Genomic DNA, 22945 nt, shown 5'->3' on the forward strand with positions numbered 1-22945 from the left:
TAGGTCAGTGTGCATTGTTCATTAGGGATTTCTATTTGATCTAAGGTAAGACATAAGCAGCAGAGTTTGGATGACCTATCTGTTGTGGGAGATAGCCAGGAATGTGTCAGAACGCCAGGACGAAGTTTTGATGGTTGGAGGTTTGTTACTACACCTAAGATCACAAATTTTGAGCACACATTAATTAAGCCAGATAAACCTCCATATTCTACACATACATTAAAATGAAAAGTAAACATTCCTGTGAAATAGACAGCAATCAGTTTCACAAACAAAGACATGAACCATAAGCATAACAACAAAAATGCATATAATTACAAATATTTTGATACAGGGTGTATTTTCAATTTAACAAAAGTATTTGAAGTAAATGTCTATGTGGAGTTTGCACATTCTCCCCACATTTCATGGGTTTCCTCCGGGTGCTCCGGTTTCCTCCCATGTCCAAAAAAGTGCAGGTCAGGTGAATTGGCCATGTTAAATTGCCCATAGTTTTCAGGGATGTGTAGGTTGGGTGCATAAGTCAGGGCTAAACGTAGGGGAATGGGTTTGGGTGAGATACTCTTCACAGGATCAGTATGGACTTGTTGGGCCGAAGGGCCCGTTTCCACACAGTTGGGATTCTAACCCTTCTCATCCAATCTGGACCCAAGTGGAAAATGCATGCAATATTCTGTCGTCATTAAGCTTCAATATTGTTTCTACAGTGGCACTAGAAGGGAACACGTAATACACTCTCAAATTTTATGATACAGCTAATTAAAATGTGAAAATCTTCAAGTGAAGCAACGAAAAATAACTCCTTTCTCACTGTCTGATACCATTTTAAAATGATATTTAGACTGATGTTTGATCAAGCAATGGGACAGGTTACTACAGAAGTGGGGATACATGGCTGCATACGGAACGAGACTCCGCTGGCAACAAATAGCTGATGGATTTCTGGAATGGTGACCAGCCATCAATGGCAAAGGCCTTCTGCCTACCAATAGCTATGTGATTGTCTCTCAGGTAGCGAAACAGCTTGTGGGTGTGAACATTATGCAGAAGCTATTGGACCTCCAACAGGAATGAGCTGTCCTTTCTCTGCAGTAAAAGCTGGAAAAAAATAATCCCAGTTTGTTTTCTCTCATCAGTTGCTTTAAGCTGTGGCTCTTTGCCAATAAGTCAGAGATGTTACAAGTGCAAACCAATCACCTTGTGCATCCTGCAAGTAAGTGAAAGTACCTTGATAAGAAACGCCAAGGAGTAGCCTGTCCCAATCAGCCAAAATGATCATCTCAGTAAACCCAATGAAAAGAGACCAGTGAACAGTCTTCCTAGTCTCTCTCTTGGCCCACAACACCCTTGTGTGTCTATTTGTTTTGTTTGTGTATGTTGTGGTCGGGTACAGGTAGATTGGGTTATTTGCCATACTTATACAAATCTTAAACTTTTCTGATGGCTTCAGGGATACTTGGGCTTATTTCCAGTGTACTCCCCAGCAGACATATCATAGTCAGTTTGACTTACTAAACATCCATTGATGCCTCTGAAGTGTCATAATATTATAATGAACTGGTCTCTAATCAAGAATGTTATCAACAAGAGCAGGGTCCGTGATATATTTCTAGGTATCAGCTTTTGGATCAAACAAAGGCACAAAGTCCCTGAAACAGAGAGAAATAAAAACAAAAAAAAGCAGTCTCTCTAACTTGATGGGCCAGCATGTACTAAACAAGGTAATGCCAGGAATGGAAGTGGGTTTTGTGGAGATTTGTCTCCCTCTCCTCTCAATAGCCCATGAATGTTGTGTGAAGACATCTTTCGAAGCACTTTGTTAATGGAAACACTAAGGGTAAGATTGGCAAACATTTTTACATACCAGCAAACCAGCATTTGGAATTTCCCTCCTCCATGTTCTCAACCCAGAGCTGGCTCCAAGAGTGAGCAAAATCGATGAGAAGTATTAGCTGGATGAGAATGAAGCAGAAAGCTCCAACTACACCAAAGTAGAACCATACTGAGAAAAAGTAAAATATGAATTAGCTAGTTAAGAACATCAACTTAACAGAATAATATATGTTGCTGCATCGAGATATACAACCGAAAGTCAAGCTTCAATTCTCAGTCAGTACCAAGATGACCTGACTGACATTGACTCAAGCAGGCCAGTTGGTCAGTCAGCACCAAACCTCCTCCTGACAATGACATGGTGAAAGCTTTTAGAAAATTAATATCTGTGGATGAAGAGTGAGGCTCAACAGTAGAAGAGCATTCAGATTAAAGCAGTTGAGGGCAAAACAAAACTGAGCTGTGAAGGTCTGATTTGCAAAATTTTTCACCAGCTCTTGGCTTCATTACCAAAATAGTAGCACAGTTCCTAAAAATTGTTATGTTTACAAAAATGCAAATGCAGTTGTACAGTTGTCCTAAAGGATAATTTTCTTCCAATCAAGATGGATTTCATCCACTGGCATGTAATTAAGTGATTCAGCTTATTTGACTCCTCCACTGCTGCTCCTGCTAGCTGGTGTCAGCAGAGTCTTTGATAAGGATGCAACAGTTCACCTTAATTCTATCATTTGGAAGCAGGAATTACAATCTGCCAATAGTCCTGTTCCTTATTCTGGATAGAAATTGGTCATTTTGCTATCAGCGGAGGCCAGGATAATTTATGTTGTGATGCCCTTCACACAACAGATACCCACCGAAGAAGGGTTATTAGGACCCTGGTGAAGATTGGCTATGTAAAAAAGCTAATATACCAGAGGATCGCTGGTACCTCATAACCATACTCCAACACAAGTCCATGTTTTCAGAAGGAAATAAAAGAAAAATTGGGAAAACAAATTGTATATAATGTCTGGGAAAAGGTAATTGCAATGGAAAATAAAGGACTCCTCTGCATCTCCTACTCCAACCATCCACATCTCCGCCCCCTCCAGAAGTCCATCCAACATTGACACCCCAACCTAATCAATACTTGATCCTTTCTCTTCAGTATCAGTGAAGTCAGCCCCTACTTTATTGAAAGTGCTTTATCCTCTCAATGTAAACAGTCACTGATATGAGAAACATTGTATTTCTGTTGCACTTGGCCACAATGAAGGTCAAAAATGTGATGTCAATCCGTTAGTGCACTAGTCCCATGGATAACTGGATAATTTTCAATGTATTTTTGTTCAAGAACAAAAATGAGATTCGAATTCTTATGACACTTTTTACACAAATATTTTTTCTCATTTAAAGTTGTTATGCACAATACCTGTTGTAAAGGTACCATCAGGAATGAAGAAAGCGCCAACAGTGATTCCCACTAAGGCCAAAAATTTGAAAAACCAGAATCTAAACAAAAACACAAACAAATGGCCATTGGCATCATGAGTTACCCACAGCAGGAGTTACCAATGCACTCAAAAGGATTATAGAGGCAGCTAGTTTCCTGCTTCAAGGAGATAATGCATCAGACGAGTAAGTTTAAGAAACGAATGAAATAGTTCATTTCAAAGTTCCACTTGTATTACTTGGTCAACTGCTAGTTGGTGAATTGCTGATATCCTATCTGACAGTTACCCTCTAAATATGATAAGAAAGAACACACTTAAATCACAGAATCCCTGCAGTGGGAAATAGTCCACTCGGCCTAACAAATCAACACTGACCCTCCAAAGTGCCATTCCTCCGATCCAATGTTTAGCCCCAACTAATGCACGTAACCTACACATCCCTGAATAGTATTGGCAATTTAGCATAGCCAATTCACCTAACCTGCACATCCTTGGACTGTGGGAGGAAACCGGAGTGCCTGGAGGAAACCCACGCAGAATGTGAATTCCCAAATTGTTATGCAGTAGGCCCGGCTGACGATATTAAGCTAGAACGGAATTAGCAAGGCTGCAATGACCTTGCAGACTGCTAACACTCATGGCTGGGCCATCAAGTGAGTAAATATTGAAGGATTGCCTGTGCTGCTGGATGGTACTCCAGCTAGAATTAATGCCACCATCAGAGGCAAAGTGAAATCACCTTCGGTTTTACATTCCTCAATATTTTCATTACTTAAGTCAGCAATTACTTATATCAGCAATTCGTGGGTGGCACGGTGGCAAGCACTGCTGCCTCACAGCGCCAGAGACCCGGGTTCAATTCCCGACTCAGGCGACTGACTGTGTGGAGTTTGCACATTCTCCCCGTGTCTGCGTGAGTTTCCTCCGGGTGCTCCGGTTTCCTCCCACAGTCCAAAGATGTGCAGGTCAGGCGAATTGGCCATGCTAAATTGCCCATAGTGTTAGGTAAAAGGGGCAAATGTAGGGCAATGGGTGGGTTGCGCTTCGGCGGGTTGGTGTGGACTTGTTGGGCCGAAGGGCCTGTTCCACACTGTAAGTAATCTAATGTAAGTGCTCAGCTCTTTGACTAGTTCTTCCCAGCATCCTGGATGACATTTATCTCTCAATCAAATAGTGAACAGATTATCTGGTCATTATCACGTCACAGTGTCTGGGACTTTATAATACGCAAATTCACTCATGTGCTTCATGCTATGTAATAATTATAACACTTCAAAATAAATTCAACTGTAAAGTACTTTGGGAATTTCTGAAATTATGAACAATTGAATGTCCTACTTCCAATTCTCTGACATTTACTGCAGTTTAATTCTAAATTCATGGTTTACAAATCAAGATTCACTTATTTGATGTGGGGGCGAGATGATGTGGATTGGCAGTGACTAGTATCCTGAGTGGTCCTGCTTCAGAATTATTCTGCATTTCCCGACTTATTACCATGTCCTTTCAGTTGTTAAATCTCAGGAAGAGACAGCAGAAGCATCACTGCTCATACTTAATTCATTAGAAAAAGGTACAATGACAGAGGACTTGCGGAAAGTCTATGTAACTGCTGTATTTAAGGTGAGTCCAGTATGAACATACTGAAGGACAGATTGGAAGAACATTACAAAATGTAATAATGAATATTCAGCATGATCCAAAGATGTTTGACCTACCTTATGAAACTTTACAGTGAGATGATAAGGAGTAGACAAGGACAATGCAGTGGGCGTAATTTATCTGAATTTTTTTAAGCATTTCATTGATACCCTTTTTGTCAAAATAGACTAATCAACAAAATCAGAGGAACGGCTGGTAGAATGGACTGTTTGAAGACAGAAAGCCAAAAGCCGTATGTTTTTCTGGGATTTTTATGAAGGCACTGTCTAGGTTTTTCCAAAATATACAGTGGCAACAGTGGGGTAATATCAAGGGTACAGAGAAGATTTACAATAATGACAGTGACAGTGACCTGTTGGATATCTAATACATTCTAGTGATGTAATGTTTTTGTTGATAATTATATTCTTACTAGTGTTAAATCAGACATGTTGCACGATGTAACATACCCTCAAAATAAGTCTTTTTGATTATAATTTTACCAGTAACTTCAATGAACTTTGTTTGCAGTGGCTTACCCATTCTGCAGTCCAGACCTGGGGTCTTTGCTGCTCTTCACGCGGATCATGATCAAAGCAAACAGAAAGAAGAAGCCAGCCAGCCCAAAGCACATGCGATAGACAGACTTATAACCCACAATGATGTCACAGTTAACATTTGCCTGAATGAAGGGAATACTGGCACCTCCTTCACAAAATCCAGGAATCTAAATAACAAGAGAGAAATAAGAAATAAGAGATAATAAATTAAATGAGGTTAGATGGAAACTTTACTTTGTTCATTACTTTTGGCAACCTACACACCTCCTTGGAATGGAAAAGTGCTAATCTGATAACGGGGATGCAACCTGACTTTACAATGACAACAGCATGGCTGTGATGGTCTCAACAGATCAATAGATCTCAGTGGCAGGTGGTGATGGTGGTGGGGGGGGCGGGGGGGGGGGGGATGCAGAGCAAGGGAAATAGAGGGGAAGGGGGGTGAAATGGAAAGAAGGGGATGGAGAGTGAGAGCGCACAAGCAGGAAAGCAAGGGACGAGGGAGGGAGAACACATGAGAGAATAACAGCAAGAGAAAAGAAAGAACATAAGACACTGGTGAGGGTCCGTAGTGGAAATAAAGAGAAGCAAACTTCAGGAAAATGTATAGATTCATAAAGCACAGAAACTGACCCTTTGGTCCAAGTACCAAAGTAAGCTAGCCCCACCTGCATGTATTTGGCTCATGTCCCTCCAAACATTCCCTACTCTTGTACTTGTACTTATACAAATGTATTTTAACTATTTAACTGTATCGGCAGCCATTATTTCCTCTGTCAATTCATTCCACACATGAACCAGTGTTAAAAAAGTTGCCTCATGTCGTAAGATTTATCCTCACCTCAAATATGTGCCCCCTAGTTTTGAACTCTCCCACCCTAGGGAAAATACCCTTCGAATCACTTCATCGACACCCCTCATGATTTTATAAATCTCAAGGTCACCCCTCAACTTCCTCTGCTCCAGTGAAAATAGTCACAGCCTATCCTTATAACTCAAACCCTCCATTTCCCAGCAATATTCTGAGATATCTTTTCTGAACCTCCTCCAATTTAGTAATATCCTTCCTATTAATTAAACATGCAATTGTTGTCTGAAAAAGAAAAGTCCTTTTGACAGCTATGACAGTGCTTGGGCATATACTAGGTTGCAGACCATAATGGATTAAGAAAATTCTACAAGGTAGAATCTCAAATCATTCATGGGTAAAACATTTGTAATTCAAATCCAAATGTAACTAACCTGAAGGAAATTATAGTATCACTTCCAGTGAAGTCATTAATATCAATATTGTTAAAGTTATGCTAGACTGTGCACATTAATCCACCTTGTGGAATATTAGATCAGCATCTTCAAATCAGGAAATGACAATGAAAAGATGCTCATTTTCTTCTCAGATGATATTTGATTCACTTACTCAGTCTCTAAATCAGAAGCTGTTAATACTCAAATCTGGATGAAATGCAAGCTGAATTGTGGTTAATGCCTTAGAGTTTCAGAGGCATACTTGACATTACGTATCCATAGGGGAGGCAATGATGTGGCCATACGTTCACTGGACAAATAATCCAGAGACCCAGGCAGTACTCTGCAGGACCCAGGTTCAAATCATATCATAGTAGATGGTGGAATTTAAACTGAAAATAATCTGAATCCATAGTAGCGAACCCATCCGTTCATCAGTACCCTTCAAGGAAGGAAGTCGGCTATTCTTATCTGATCTGGTCTACATGTGAATTCAGATCCACAGCAATGTGGCTATCTCCTAACTATCCTCTGAAATGGCCTAGCAAGCCACTCAGTTGCACCAAATGAAGTCTCAAAAGAATGAAACCAGATGGTCCACTTTGCATTTAGATAGGTGCCAGAGATAAAAACTGCAAGGTTCACAAGGCTGAGTTTGCAAAGTCCTGTTTAAGAACAGCTGGGGGCTAGTGTCAAAAATAGGAGAGCTATCTTACAGATTGGTCATGGAACAACTGACACAGGCATACACGTGGAATCATACTTTATGACAATTCAGAAGGATGTTGTGAAACTTGAAACGGTTCAGAAAAGATTTACAAGAATGTTGCCAGGGTTGGAGGATTTGAGCTATAGGGAAAAGTTGAATAGGCTGGGGCTGTTTTCCCTGGAGTGTCAGAGGCTGCGGGGTGACCTTATAGAGGTTTATAAAATCATGAGAGGCATGGATAGGATAAATAGACAAAGTCATTTCCCTGGGGTGGGGGAATCCAGAACGAGAGGTCATTAGGTTTAGGGCGAGAGGGGAAAGATAGAAAAAGAGACCTAAGGGGCAACATTTTCACGTAGAGGGTGGGACTTGTATGGAATATGCTGCCAGAGGAAGTGGTCGAGGCTGGTACAATTGCAACATGGGTGGGTATACGAATAGGAAGGGTTTGGAGGGATATGGGCCGGGTGCTGGCAGGTGGGATATCTGGTTGGGTTGGGATATCTGGTTGGCATGGACAAGTTGGACTGAAGGGTCTGTTTCCGTGCTGTACATCTCTATGACTCTAATATCCTAGAAAACACTATCATCATCATTCCTGGCTATGCCCCATTCCCAGCAATGGTGGTGGGAGACAATTAGGAAGGAGTTGCCTAGGTAGTCCTCAACATTGACTCCAGTGACCATGCCTTATTGATACTGGCTGGAATTTAGAGGAATAGGGGGTGAGTTGATCCAAGTTTAAAAGATCTTGCAAAGTCTTGACAAGATGGACATGTAAACTATGTTTATTCTTTGTTGAGAACCCAGAGCCAAGGGGCAGAGTTTAAAAATTAGGGGTCACACTGTATGACAGAGATATGGGAAAGTTTTTCTCTTCACAGAGCATTGCACAACTTTGGAGTACTGACCCAGAAGACCAAGGCAGAGGCCATTGAATAGTTTTAAACTGAAGGTACATCAATATTTATAGGCATAGGAACATTGGGAGGTGAGGTAGGTGGAAATATCAAAATTGAACACAAACAGATCAGCTATGATTTTATTGGAAGTTGGAGCAGGCTTGAGAGAACACAGGGACCTCTTCGGTTCCTAATTCATGTTCACTGCAGGTTGAGCACCAGCTGAAGGAAGTAATAATGGAATTCAACATCCATAACCAATAGTGGCTCGCCAGCACCACTCTTGACTGAGCTGAAGTCCTAAAAGACATAGCTGCTAGACTGGTTACGTCTGCAGCAGGTGGTGAGAGAACCAAGAGGAAAAACATACTTGACCTCATTCTTATTGATAAGCTTGGCACAGAAGCATCTGTCCATGTCAGGCATAGTAGAAGTTTCCACTGCATAGTTCTCGTAGAGATGACACACTTTCTTCACATTAACAAAGAAATTGAGGGTTTGGTTAAGAAAAAGGAAGCAAATGTCAGGTATAGACAGTGAATCCTTAGAAGAGTATAAAGGAAATCAGGAGGGCAAAACGGGGACATGAGATAGTTTTGGCAAATAGAATTAAGGAGAATCCAAAGGGTTTTTACAAATATATTAAGGACAAAAGGGTAACTAGGGAGAGAGTAGGGCTCCTCAAAGATCAGCAAGGCGACCTTTGTGTGGAGCCACAGAAAATGGGGGAGGTACTAAATGAATATTTTGCATCCGTATTTACTGTGGAAAAGGATATGGAAGATATAGACTGTAGGGAAATAGATGGTGACATCTTGCAAAATGTCCAGATTACAGAGGAGGAAGTGCTGGATGTCTTGAAATGGTTAAAAGGTGGATAAATCCCCAGAACCTGATCAGGTGTACCCGAGAACTCCGAGAAGCTAGAGAAGTGATTGCTGGGCCTCTTGCTGAGATATTTGTATCATCAATAGTCACAGATGGAAGACTGGGGGTTGGAAAACGTGGTGCCACTGTTTAAGGGTGGTAAAGACAAGACAGGGAACTACAGACCGGTGAGCCTGACCTCGGTGGGGGGCAAGTTGTTGGAGGGAATCCTGAGGGACAGGATGTACATGTATTTGGAAAGGCAAGGACCTATTAGGGATAGTCAACATGGCTTTGTGCATGGGAAATCATGTCTCACAAACTTGATTGAGTTTTTTGAAGAAGTAACAAAGAGGAATGATGAGGGCAGAGCAGCAGATGTGATCTATATGGACTTCAGTAAGACAAAGTTCCCCATGGGAGACTGATTAGCAAGGTTAGATCTCATGGAATACAGGAAGAACTAGCCATTTGGATACAGAACTGGCTCAAAGGTAGAAGATAGAGGGTGGTGGTGGAGGGTGTTTTCCAGACTGGAGGCCTGTGACCAGTGGAGTGCCACAAGGATCGGTGCTGGGTCCTCTACATTGTGTCATTTATATAAATGATTTGGATGCAAAGAAAGAGGTACAGTTAGTAAGTTTGCAGATGTCACCAAAATTGGAGGTGTAGTGGACAGCAAAGAAGGTTACCTCAGATTACAACAGGATCTGGACCAGATGGGCCAATGGGCTGAGAAGTAGCAGATGGAGTTTAATTCAGATAAATGCGAGGTGCTGCATTTTGGGAAAGCAAATCTTAGCAGAACTTATACACTTAATGGTGAGGTCCGAGGGGGTGTTGCTGAACAAAGAGACCTTGCAGTGCAGGTTCATAGCTCCTTGAAAGTGGAGTCGCAGGTAGATAGGATAGTGAAGGCAGCGTTTGGTATGCTTTCCTTTCTTGGTCAGAGTATTGAGTACAGGAGTTGGGAGGTCATGTTGCGGCTGTACAGGACATTGGTTAGGTCACTGTTGGAATATTGCGTGCAATTCTGATCTCCTTCCTATCGGAAAGATGTTATGAAACTTGAAAGGGTTCAGAAAAGATTTACAAGGATGTTGCCAGGGTTGGAGGATTTGAGCGAGAGGGAGAGGCTGAACAGGCTGGGGCTGTTTTTCCTTGATCATCTGAGGCTGAGGGGTGACCTTATAGAGGTTTACAAAGTTATGAGGGGCATGGATAGGATAAATAGGCAAAGTCTTTTCCCTGGGGTCGGGGAGTCCAGAACAAGAGGGCATAGGTTTAGGGTGAGAGGGGAAAGATATAAAAGAGACCCAAGGGCCAACTTCTTCACGCAGAGGGTGGTACGTGTATGGAATGAGCTGCCAGAAAATGTGGTGGAGGCTGGTACAATTGCAACATTTAAGAGGCATTTGGATGGGTAAATGAATAGGAAGGGTTTAGAGGGATATGGGCCAGGTGCTGGCAGGTGGGACTAGATTGGGTTGGGATATCTGGTTGGCATGGACAGGTTGGACCAAAGGGTCTGTTTCCAAGCTGTACATCTCTATGACTCTATGACATCTTTCATCATGAGTGGCACAGCCATCATGGTAAATGGGACAGATTTCAAACAGGTATAGCAATGCATGACTGGGCATCGATGAAGTGCTGAGGGCCATGAGAAGCAACAGAACTGTTCTCAAAAACAACCTGCAAATTCATGGTCCAGCATAGTCCCGCAATTTATCATGGCCATTAAGCAAGAGGTCAACTCTAAACCAAGGATACAAGAGGACATATCAGAAGCAGCACCTAAAAATGGTGAAGTTACAACACGAAACTACTTGCATACCTTGAAGCACGAGCAGCAACTAATAAACAAAGCTAAACAATACCACAATCAAAGAATCAGATTTAAGCTCTGCAGTGCTACAATTTCAGTTGTGAATGGTGGTGGACAATTAAATAATTCATTGGAAGAGAGATATTGCTAACCTGTAGGAAATTGGATGGCAAGGCTAGGGTGAGATGTCTCTGTTCTACAGGTAGAATGTAAGGAAGTTACATTCCCATCCATTGCCATTCAGAGCCAACTGCATGGCCATCTCCTAGTTAATCAGAAGCCAAGTTACATTGTCATCTCCAACTATTTACATTTTCATCCCCCAATCAGAAATCAATAAGAACTTTACAGTTGAAATTTTGACTACTCCATGTAGTTTTAAAAAAAAATTCCCAACAGATTTGACCATGAAGGGATGATTGACATTATATTGTTTCTGGAAATGATGCGATCACTACATTGTGTCTTGAGTTTCCTTAGAGGAGGCAGCTCCACAAATATCTCCATCCTCAATAACAAGGAAGCCAAGGACACTGATGCAGAAGATCAGGGAGAAGTATTTCCAACAATCTTCAGCCAGAAATGCTGCCTGGATGATACATTTTGGCCTCCTCCAGAAGTCCCCAGCATCACAGGCACCAGTTTTAAGCCATTATGATTCACTCTATATTATCAAGAAACAGCTGTAGACTCTGAACATTGCAAAGGTTATAAACACCGAAAACATTCCAGCAATATAACTGAAGACTGGCACTCCAGAACTTAGCAACCCCTAGTCAAGTTGTTCCAGTATAGCTACAACACTGGCAAACTGGTAATGTAGAAAATTGCCCAGGTATATCGTACACCAATGCAATCCAGTCAATTGCCTCTCCAATCCACTCTTACTCCTCAGTACAGCGATGGAAAAAGTCATCAACAGTGGTATCCAGTTACTGACACTCAGATTGAGTTTCACCAAGGCCATTCAGCTCCTGACCTCAGGAAGGCCTTAGTTAAAACAAGGATAAGAGAGTTCAATGTCAAAACTGAGGTAAGATTGGCTGCCCCTGGGCTTCCAGCAGCATTTCAGAGTGTCATCAAGGAGCCCTTGCACACTTGAACTCAATGGGAGTCATTGAAACATACTTGGCTGGAGTCAAACCTATCAAAAATGAAGATGGTAATGGTTGTTGGAGGTCAGTCATCTCAGCTCCAGGGCATCTCTGCAGGTATTCCTCGGGGTAGTGTGCTAGGCCCAGCAATCTTCAGCTGCTTCATCAAAGGGCTTCCCTCCATCACAGGATCAGAAGTGGGAATGTGGGCTGATGATTTCATAATGCTCAGCACCAATCACAACTCCTCAGATGCTGAAGCAGTCTATGCCTAAATACAGCAATGCCTGAACAATATCAAGACTTGAGCTGGCAACTGACAAGTTAACATTCAAGGACCACAGGTGCCAAGCAGTCACCATCTCCAATAATCTAACCAGGGCCACTCATCATTCAACTGTATCACCATTGCTGAATCCCTCATTGTCAACATTCTGGACATGACAACTGATCAAAAAATTCATCTGGACAACCCATGTAAGTATGGTGTCTACAACAGGTCAGAAGCTAGGAATCCTGCAGCAAATAACTCATCTTTCCACTCCTCACACTGTGACCATCATCTACAACATATAAGTCAGGAAGATGATAGAATACTTTCCACTTGCCGAGATGTATACAGCTTCAACATGGCTCAATAAATGTGACACCATCCAGGACAAAGCAACCCAGTTCATTGGCATCACATTCACAAACAAGCATTCATTTCCTCCACTAGTAAGGCACAGTAGTTGTTAGGAGCATCAACAAGAGGCACGACAAAAATTCAAAGGTCCTTATACACTGCACCTTCCAAACCCACAGCCACTACTAACTAGGACAAGGGAATTTCAACTTCCCCAATATTAATTGGGATAGAGAAAGTCTGAAAGACTTAGCGGTGGAATTTTGAAACTCATCCAGGAAAGCTTTTTAAACCAGCACTTAGAAAGTCCTTCAAAAGAATGACTGCACTGGACCTAAATTTAGGGAGCAATGCCAAAACTATAAGTTCCAATGGGGGAGCATTTCAGTGATATTGACCACAACTCAATAAGATTTAAGATAGCCATTAAAAAGGTCAAGAAGGATGGACAAATATTGAAGATTCTGAAACTGGGAGCAGGATGATCTGAATATAAGATATGACAGGATCTGGCCAAAGTGGACTTGCGGCAACTAGGAACATCAGAGGAGTGGGAGTCCTTCAAAAAGGAAACAGCAAATATGAAGGCCAAACATGTTCTTGTCAATGTAAAGAACGGGACCAACAAGTCCTGGTGTAAGAATGTTCAACGTTGGATAAGGAAAGCAAATGAAGATTATGGTAGATACTGAGGGCTCAAAACAGAGAACCTTCAAGATGCATTTAGAATATGGAGGGAATTTCTTTTTCAAAAAAAAAGTGAGGAATTGAGAAGCAAGCATGAAAAAACACTGGCAAATAAAATACCATCAAAAATATTTTATTAGGTTCAACAGGATAAACAAGGAAAAAGCAGGGACCAAAGTGCCAAAGACATGTGTGACATTTTAAATCTTTACTTTGTATCTTTACTCACTGAAAGAAACGATAATTTAAGATATAGGAATTTGGGAGGAGGACTGTGATATACTTGAAATCACAATTGAAAGGGAAGTGAAATGAATGGATAAATCCCTAATTCAGATGAGATGTATCAGAGGTTGCTGTGGGAGGCAAGGGAGCAAATTGCAGAGGCCCTACCATTAACTATCAAATCCTCTCTGGCCAAAGGAAAGGTATTAGGAGGGCGGAGGTCAGCAAATGTAATCCATTATTCAAGAAGGGTGGCAAGGATAAACAAGGGAATGATGGACCAAGGAGTTTAACATCAGTGGTAAAGGAAACTTCTGGAAAAATTTTTGAGGGATAGAATTAATTTCACTTGGAGAGGTAAGGATAGTCAGCATGGTTATATCAGAGGGAGATCATGTCTGTAAGGTTTCGTTGAGTTTTTCAAAGATGTGACAAGGTGCAGATGAGGGCAGTGCAGTCTGTGTAGACATCAGTAAGGCTTTTGACAAGTTGTCACATGGAAGACTGGTCAAGAAGATAAAAGCCAAGGGATCCCAGGCCATTTGACAAATTGGATCCAAAATCGGCTTAGTAGCACGTGGCAGAGGGTGTATTAGAAGGTTTGTTTTTTTAAGTGCAAGTCCATATCCAGTGGCTTGCTCCAGAGTTTGGTGCTGGGTCTATTGATGTTTGTTATGTACGTTAATGACCTGTACACAAATGTAGGAGGCATGATCAGCAAGTTTGCAGATGACATAAGAATTGCTAAGCCAAAAGGCTTAGACTACAGGACATGGACAGGTTAGTCAGACGGGCAGAACAGTAGCAAAAAGAATTTAATCCAGCAAAGTGTAAGGTGATGTTGGAGGAGTAACAAGGGACGAATGATCAGATCCAATAAAGTATAAAGTACAGATAATCCAAGGGAACTTAATGCTTACGTCCCTAAATCCTTGAAGGCAGAATAGATGGATAAGGTGGTTATGAAGGCATGTGGGATACTTGCCTTTATTAGGTGAAGCTCAGAATACAACAGCAGACAAATGATGATGGAACTGTACAAGACATTAGTTAGGCCATGGCTAAAGGGGTGAGGTTGAGAAGGCGGAACCTTCACAATGATCTCAGCTCAGGCAGGAATTGAACCTGCAATATTGGCAGCATGCCATCCAGCCAACTGAACTAATCAACTAGAGATGCAGTGACTCCCAAATTAAGACATCACCAGTCATTTCTCTCTAATGGTACAGATGCTCTATGGTCCTGTAAGACAATGGGAATCTTTTGCTAAGCTGTATACAAACCGATCTACTGAAACTAATCAGATGAACTAAGGTGTGTCAGATATTGCATAACCTTACAACTGTACAGAATGCCCATTGGTACAGGAAACATGAATTCAGTGCAGTGGGTGGATACCAAATGGTAGAAAGAAGCATGCATTGTAATAGTCAGCAAATCAAAGATTCAAGTAAAACAAGCGAGTTGTCAACAACATTCAACAAGATGCTACAATACATTCCTCGAGCATCTGACAAGTCAAACAGGTTTCTTTACTCTTAGAACTATAAAAGGAATGATATTGCGTCAAATTCTGTGTGCCATTTAAAACATCTAGCTTTCAAGAGGAATTTAATATACTGTAGGAAGCACAGGTCAGAGCAAGTAAGGTTACAGAATCATAGATAAATTCCAAGATATAAAATGCTAACTTAAGGATCAAACTGAAGTCTCTTGTATAGAAATTAATAATAAAAAAAGTATCCTTGACTTGAAAAGTCTCTTGTTTTTTGTTCTTAAATTAATTTACATCCTTAAAAATATGACTTATTAGGATAGGGTTTCAGGTTCCAGAATTCTATCCTTTTATAATTTTCATGCACTGCATCATACATCACACAAAGAATTACAGTGAAGCATTTGTTAGGCTGCTGGATTCCAACAAAGCAAATCCCAGCACTGAGACTTTTGACAGGCTGGACTAAATTCAAAGAAATATTACATAGGCACCTTCTTTAGTTGAACTTCAATGCCTGGTGCTATCATAATACACGAAACAACTGTTCCTAGGAACAAGAAGAAGCCATAGGCAAGGCGAGTCACCACAGAGTTCTTGGCAGAGGGACAGCAGGAACAAAGCAGGCATGATGCACTTCCACACAGACACGAAGCCTAAAATAGAAAATAATCAGAAATATAATTCAATACCACTTTCAATCCACTTTTTAAATAATAATTTACATTTAAAAATTACTTTTAATGTATTAAATGAAACCTACCGCATTTCACAAAAACTAAAATAGTCATTAGTCATTGTCTTGTTTTAACCCTGTAAAGCATAACAATCTCAATATTTTTCATTCCCTTTGTTCGATAATGAACTGCAATGACTCTCATTCCCTAAAAGTGAATAACCAAGGGAGGGGCTGGTCGATATTTCACTGTACATACTGACTTGATTTCCATCCCGAGAATGCTTGTTAAGAAAATGCATCCATGCTTAATCTTAGCCAAATAGTGTCAACGTTGGGGTAAAAGAGATTCATGTAAAGAGGCAAGAAAAGGAAAAGAGATGAACAGGGTACTAGCCATCATTAAAATGTTCCTATCAAATTATTAGGCTACGAGAGAGCCTTATTTTAATATTCATTCCTTTTATTTACAAAACCATTGGCCCAGATTTAACATTAAAAATAAGTGTAGCCAACAACACTCACTGGTATAATGGTATCTATGGACAGCAATTTCCAGAGTAGCCACATGCAGCCAAGAATTTACATTGTAATTATCCTGCTTCTTCATGGGTTGATCTACAACAGTAACTCATTGATAGATTCATACAGTCATGAGTGTTTGGGGGACTTAGCTGCTAAAACCGCTAAACAAAAATTAGGATTAGTGCATTCAAATGTAAATGAATTTTAAATCTGTGCAACAAGTCACCTTTGTTGTGAAACAATCACTTTGGCACAGGCAGGATTATGAATTTGGACGCTCATTCCTCTAGAATTTAAGATGTGGAAATGTAAGGTCTTTTTCCTCTCTCAACCTCACTTTTTGCTTAGTTTCTAGAAATTATTTAAAGCTCAACTCTACTTCTTGGTTTAGATTCTGCAAGTTTCAGGATGGAATTAGATGAAAACGCACACCACTGACCAGTTGCCTTTCTCACACATACTAATTCACTTTGAAAGGCTGCTCAATGAAATCAAGTCTCCACTCAACATCCTGTACAAAAACATATGGGAACTATGAAAGTAGTGAAAATTGACTGTCATTCCTGATTTGCTGATTGCAAATTTCAGACCAGTTTCTTTTGAAGCCTGCACACAGTTTCACCCAGAGGGCTTCAGATGCAATAAATCTCCCATATTAAGTGTTCAATATCTTTCCCTGTACCAAAGCCGTCAGATATGGTTAACCTAAGAACTGTGAATTCTCTGACCTCAACAAATTATTTGATACCTGCAACGAGATTATTGCATGTTAAATGACACGGGTGGATTGGTTGTAGAGTTAAAACTAAGTTAAAGAGGATTATTCCAAGATGAGTTCATAAAAATGATGGTGTTATTTTGCAGCGCTGCATTTCTTTTTTTTGGACATCAGCATTCTTTTGCGGTTATTCGGCAACCAAGCAGAATATTTTCTTCCTTCATTGCTACCAAAGATTTCTCTACATGAAGCACATACCCAGATTAGATTACATTAGATTCCCTACAGTGTGGAAGTAGGCCATTTGGCCCAACAAGGTAAAAACAATGACTGCAGATGCTGGAAACCAGATTCTGGATCAGTGGTGCTGGAAGAGCACAGCAATTCAGGCGATTTTGCCTGACCATTTGGCCCAACAAGTCCACAATGATCCTCTGAAGAGTAACTCTGCATTTACCCCTGACTAATGCATCAAACACAATTTAGCATGGTCAATTCACAACCTGCACATCTTTGGATTGTGGGAGGCAACTGGAGCACTCGGAGGAAACCCATGCAGACACGGGCGAGAACGTGCAAACTCCACACAGCCCGAGGCGGGAATCGAACCCGGGTCCCTGGAGCTGTGAGACAGCAATGTTATAACCCCACAGAACCCATTCTTCGTCTGTAAGCTGGATCAGGCAGAGTCAATTATTTAATCACAAGGGCAACACAAACAAACTGGAACCAGTCCTTGCACTACGTTTCCAACAGCAGTAAATGGAAACAAAACTTAAGGGAAGCAACTCTAGCTCATTTTCTCTCCTATACCTGCAACCGCCATAGATATAAGACATCTATTGTCATTGTGCCCATACATACTTAACAAGTACCAGGAAATGGCTAACTCAAACAAAAGAATTAACCATTTCACCTTGACATTTAACTGTGTTACTATTGCTAAATCCTCCACCATCAACATTTACAGAAACCGAACTGGAACAGCCATATAAACACTCTGGTTACAAGAGCAGCTCAGGGATTGGGAATTTTGCAGAGAGGAGCTCCCCTTCTGAATCCTAAAGGCTGTCCGTCATCTCAATTAAAAATCAATCAACTTCAAACAAACCTTCAAGTCTCTAGTTTTGAATGATTATTTCAAGTTTCCTCAAACAAATTAACTAACTACTAAGTATCAGAGAAAACAATTAATTATAATATAAGCATGAAAACTACATAAAGAGAAGAAACTAATCAAAAATAAATGAGGAAACATTAAAATTAGAATACATTTTGACAGTTTAAGCGTTAAAGGTTGGAGACTACTTACTTCCCAAAATGAATGAGATTCTGTCTCTAGAAAGGAGGGCTAATTGTCGTGAATGCTTTTCAATTCATAAGAATACCATGATCATAATTTGTATGCTGAACATCAGTGCAGGGGAAATATGACTGCATGTTCTAGATTTCAAAGCTCTGCGTTATTTGATTCCCAAGAGAAATGAGTAAGCTGCTCTCATCTTTGCAAAACTGAATCTCCAATCAGCTGACATGCACACAAATGCAATATGACCAATTTGCTCTGTACGAAGCAATGGCCACAAATCTGCATCATAGCTTTGATAACACATCAGTAACAAATAACTATCACATTGAAAGCAGAACTGACAGAAAGGCACAAATCTTTGCATTGTTGTTTACATTCTTAACATCACACATTCAGTTTCATCAAATTCCCATTTTCTCCAGAGTACAAAAACAGTTAAGCCATCTGAATATACACTTCAGATATTTCAATACAGTTTTTGTTTTCTGCCAGTTCTTTCCCTCGTCTCCAGAGGCTAAACAAATTAAGCACTTGAACAGATGAACAAATAAAAATCTCCTACTCATTGACAAACATTTGAACTGCAACAGGCTTCAAGATGTTCACTTTCTCACGGTTTCATATAAACTACCAAAAATCGCTGGGCTTGTGATGAATGAAGAACTTGCATTTATAAATGCCTCATTTTTATTTCAAACATCCCAAAACAAAGGAGCATATCATACTGCTGATTCACCATCAAAACCATCATTTCACTTCCAAAACACCACCTCACTATATACCAGAAACCTCAATCTACAACATTTTAATGAAATTATGGCTGGATATTTCTTATTCCCTTTTCACGTAATTGTATCTAAAAATGCAGCTTCCATCCTATTCTGACATTCAAGAAGATCATGGCATACCTTCTACTTCAACTCCAACTCACCTCCCTTCCCCCATCATCGAAATGACGCCATTGTCCGTCATGTCACACCCAGTTCTCTCCAACAGCAAAAACACTATTCTGAGTACCATGTCTTTCCCTCCAGCCCTACCAAGGGTTTTACCAAACACCCTTTTTTTGTTAGCTGAATGTATTTATATGCACCATATTCTGACACTGCACTCCAGATCTTATTTGCTCTTTGTCAATTCTTTCACAATCAACTTAAAACAGTGTTCTCTGATTTTCTGTTCTGTCCAGACCAACACGATTTTGAAACTTTAATCAAATGTCTCCTCAATCTACAATTCTATTCAGGAAAGCAACTAAAGTTTCTACAGTCTATCCTCAATTTCATATGTCCATTCTTGAAACCATTCTCAAATCTGTTCTGCATCCTCTCAAAATCTCTCCCATCCTTCCTGAAGTAGCTTCTCTCATTTGGGGCCCAAAAATTGATCAATCTTAGTCTTGAGAATATACTACAATTAAGTATCCAACCTCCTCTGGGGAGTATTCTAGACACAGCGACCACAATCCCAGGGCAAATAAATTCATTCTAATCTTATTACTAGATCACCAACTCTTGTCCAACACCAAGACACAGACCCCTCAGCAATTGCCCTATCAAACCGAAGAACTTCAACTTCAATTAGCCCATTTTGCATTCTTACGAACTTGAGAATCTATGAAGAGGGAATAGAATTGAAGACCATCCTGTCAGCTTTTGTCAGTTCTAATAATGAAAATAATCACATCAACACCAATACTAAGTCTTGTGTCACTACCGGCTGCGTCTTCAAACAAGCTGCATACACTTCTGGGGTTCCATTGATTGCCCTGACATAGTCATCCATCTCCTCCACCATCCCATCTGATTACTACTACTCACTAGCAATACCCCGAATGATATTTGCATTTCTGTACACAATTAATGCAAAGGCAATGCAAATTTCTGTTATGTGGGCAAGAGGAAGAGGTTTTTTTGCAGCAAATGATAAAACACTCCCTCATTATTGTACAGAAGTGCCAGTTTAGGTTATGTACGCAAGATGTTGAAATAACAGCCTTCTGACTCAGAATGCCACCAACTGGGGTAGAAAGCAAGGACATGTTGCAATATAATGGCTGATCTCACCAAAATTTATTTGCACTCAATGTGATCTACACCAAACATGACTTATGTCTCAGTTAATTTATCGTCACAGGAAAATCTGCATGTGGCTCTTCCAGAGTGGCCAGCTGTCATGTAGCACTTCAAATATTCACATTTTGTTGAAAATAAAATGCACCATTTTTATACTGACATGCTTCATATTTACAGGACCGGGATGAATCAGATTGCTCTTTCAAAGAATTGGTGCTAATATGATTGTCTCGTTCTGTGTTGTCTCATTCTATGATAAGCTGTCACAAAAACCTAGGGAAAAATGTAAAACTGGAGAAACAGAATTAATATCCTGAACCCAGTATGACTCTGCTTCAGAACTTTGGAAGGAAGGTCATATCGTACTCTATGGATTGGGAAACAGAATACTTCTTTCTCCAGATACAGGCAGAGCTGCTGAGAATCTCCAGCACTTTCTGCCTTTAGTACAAATCTCCAGCATCCACACAAAAAAAGGTTTTCATATAAAACTGGAGTTCGGTAAGAAAATAAAATGGGAATAGTAACTCCCTAAATATCTTGTAATTTCATTCATAACTTTACTTGAAATGTCTGAACTTCCTTTCGCTCCACTGCGCATATTTGTCCCTAATCAAGAAGTACAAACTAGCACAGTCCAAGGTCCAGGATGACTTGCTGAATAATACATTAAAATTTGGAGCAATTATTGCAGAGTTGGAATGGAAAATATTTCTGTCTAAAGGCTTTCTGACGTAGCACATCAAGGATTGGAGTCAGTAGAACTTGATGTACAATATGAACATTAAGTGTACTGGAAGTGTATTGATGTCAGAGTGGAACAATGTGCCTGCAGAATACTTTAGTTTACTTCAATTTCAAATGTTTTGCTCTGAGTCTCACATGGAAACATACACTGTAATTATTAATGCTATTATAATTACATTGAAACATCCAAGTAGAGAGAATGATGTATGGCAACAAGTTGTATTTGTTGCAGCTTTTGTAACTTATGTTTTACATCCAAACTTTTTATTCACCACATCTTTAAAGGCATGCTAATGCCGTCTAAACTATAACAACTTATGAGTAAAATCTGGAAACTAAAAGCCAGCATCAGTTAAAATGTCCACCAAGTTGCCAACTAGTCATGGAAGCCAATAGGCTTTTGAAAAGGAAGAATTGCTAACCCCAAGCTTTGTGCAACTCGAGGTCCACATCAACATGGTTAACCCTTATGAACTGTGAAACGGCCTCACATACCATTCTGTTGTTTCAAACTGCTCCTGACAACTCAAGGGTGTCTGCTGGCACCTTATCAGGATAATTAGGGACAGATAATAAATCCAAACTTTGGCAGTTACACCATAGCCCAAGGATAATATTTTAAAATCTAAATTTTGTTGAGAAACAGTGAACCAATTAAAATTGGAACATAGGTACACATTGAAATCAGACAGAAAATAAAGCATCTTTTGGAATATACACTACTGTGCTATTCAAGGCTAAGGTATTATTGTATCTTAAAGTTTGCTTTTTTCAAAGCATAGAAAATAGGTGGTGGTCATTAGGCCCTTTGAGCCTACTTCAATATGATTATCCCTGTTCCTGTTATCTCCCTGCAAGCTGTGATCTCTTTAGTGCTAAGACAGATATCAAACTCCAACTTGAAAACATTTAATGTTTTGCCCTCAGCCAACCACCCATGACAGAGAATTCTGCAGGTTCAATATTCATTTGTTTTATAGATTTCTCCTCATTTCAGCCCTAAATGGCCTATCCCATAACCTTAAACTATAATTCTGGTCCTGGTCAAGACAATCACAAGTTAAATTTTATCAAATTCAAACATGCTAGAGATAAGCTACTGTGTGTATTTGATTCTCAGTGCACATCCTTTGTTAAAAATTCACAGAGTGTACAGGTACAGTCACAACACATTCTGAAAAAACAAATAACCATAACTTCTTGATGGATTTATTTTGAGAATAGAGTCATGCAATAATAATAACCAAGCAAAAATACAACTGAATCTACCTCTTGGACAAGAGTTTAAAAGTTTGAAACTTATGAACTTCCAGCAAGTACCACATGGTTTATTGGGTTATAGACTAGAATAAAGGTGGGGAGCTCAAAAGAGCAAGGACCAATAAATCTCAGTTATAGGGACCACCGAGATTCATTAATGCCTTTTAGGAAAGGAAAGCAGCCATTCATACCCAGTCTGGCCTCCATGTGAATCCAGACTCTCAGCAATGTTGCTGACTCTTGACAGATCTCTGAAATATCCATAAAACATAGGGGTAAAGATCAGGCCATTCAGCCCATGGAGTCTGCTCCGACATTCAACGATGGCTGATGGGATTGTCAACCCTATTTTCCCACTTTCTCCCCATAACCTTTGATCCCCTTGGCATTCAAGAACTTATCAATGAGACCTAACAACTTACTCAGCTCAAGGGCAATTTAGGGATGGTCTGCAATGCTGGTCTTGCAGCAATGCCCGCCCAAATCCT

The 22945-nt window shown here is 40.3% G+C and overlaps 1 protein-coding gene across 1 annotated transcript in view; it reads right to left on the reverse strand.

Annotated features, from left to right (window-relative positions):
- Positions 1-22945, reverse strand: part of LOC122563626 (serine incorporator 1-like) — a 38806-nt gene that overhangs the window by 11327 nt on the left and 4534 nt on the right. The window contains exons 2-5 of the mRNA XM_043717602.2: positions 15642-15803; positions 5450-5637; positions 3248-3327; positions 1865-2002 (exon numbers count right to left, since the gene is read on the reverse strand). Coding sequence (XP_043573537.1) covers positions 1865-2002; positions 3248-3327; positions 5450-5637; positions 15642-15803 — 568 coding nt within the window. The remainder of the gene's footprint in view (positions 1-1864; positions 2003-3247; positions 3328-5449; positions 5638-15641; positions 15804-22945) is intronic.

Source organism: Chiloscyllium plagiosum, unplaced genomic scaffold (genome assembly GCF_037043375.1).
Source record: "Chiloscyllium plagiosum isolate Xiang-an unplaced genomic scaffold, Cpla_swu_hap1 HiC_scaffold_30, whole genome shotgun sequence".
In the NCBI taxonomy this organism is placed as follows: Eukaryota; Metazoa; Chordata; class Chondrichthyes; order Orectolobiformes; family Hemiscylliidae; genus Chiloscyllium; species Chiloscyllium plagiosum.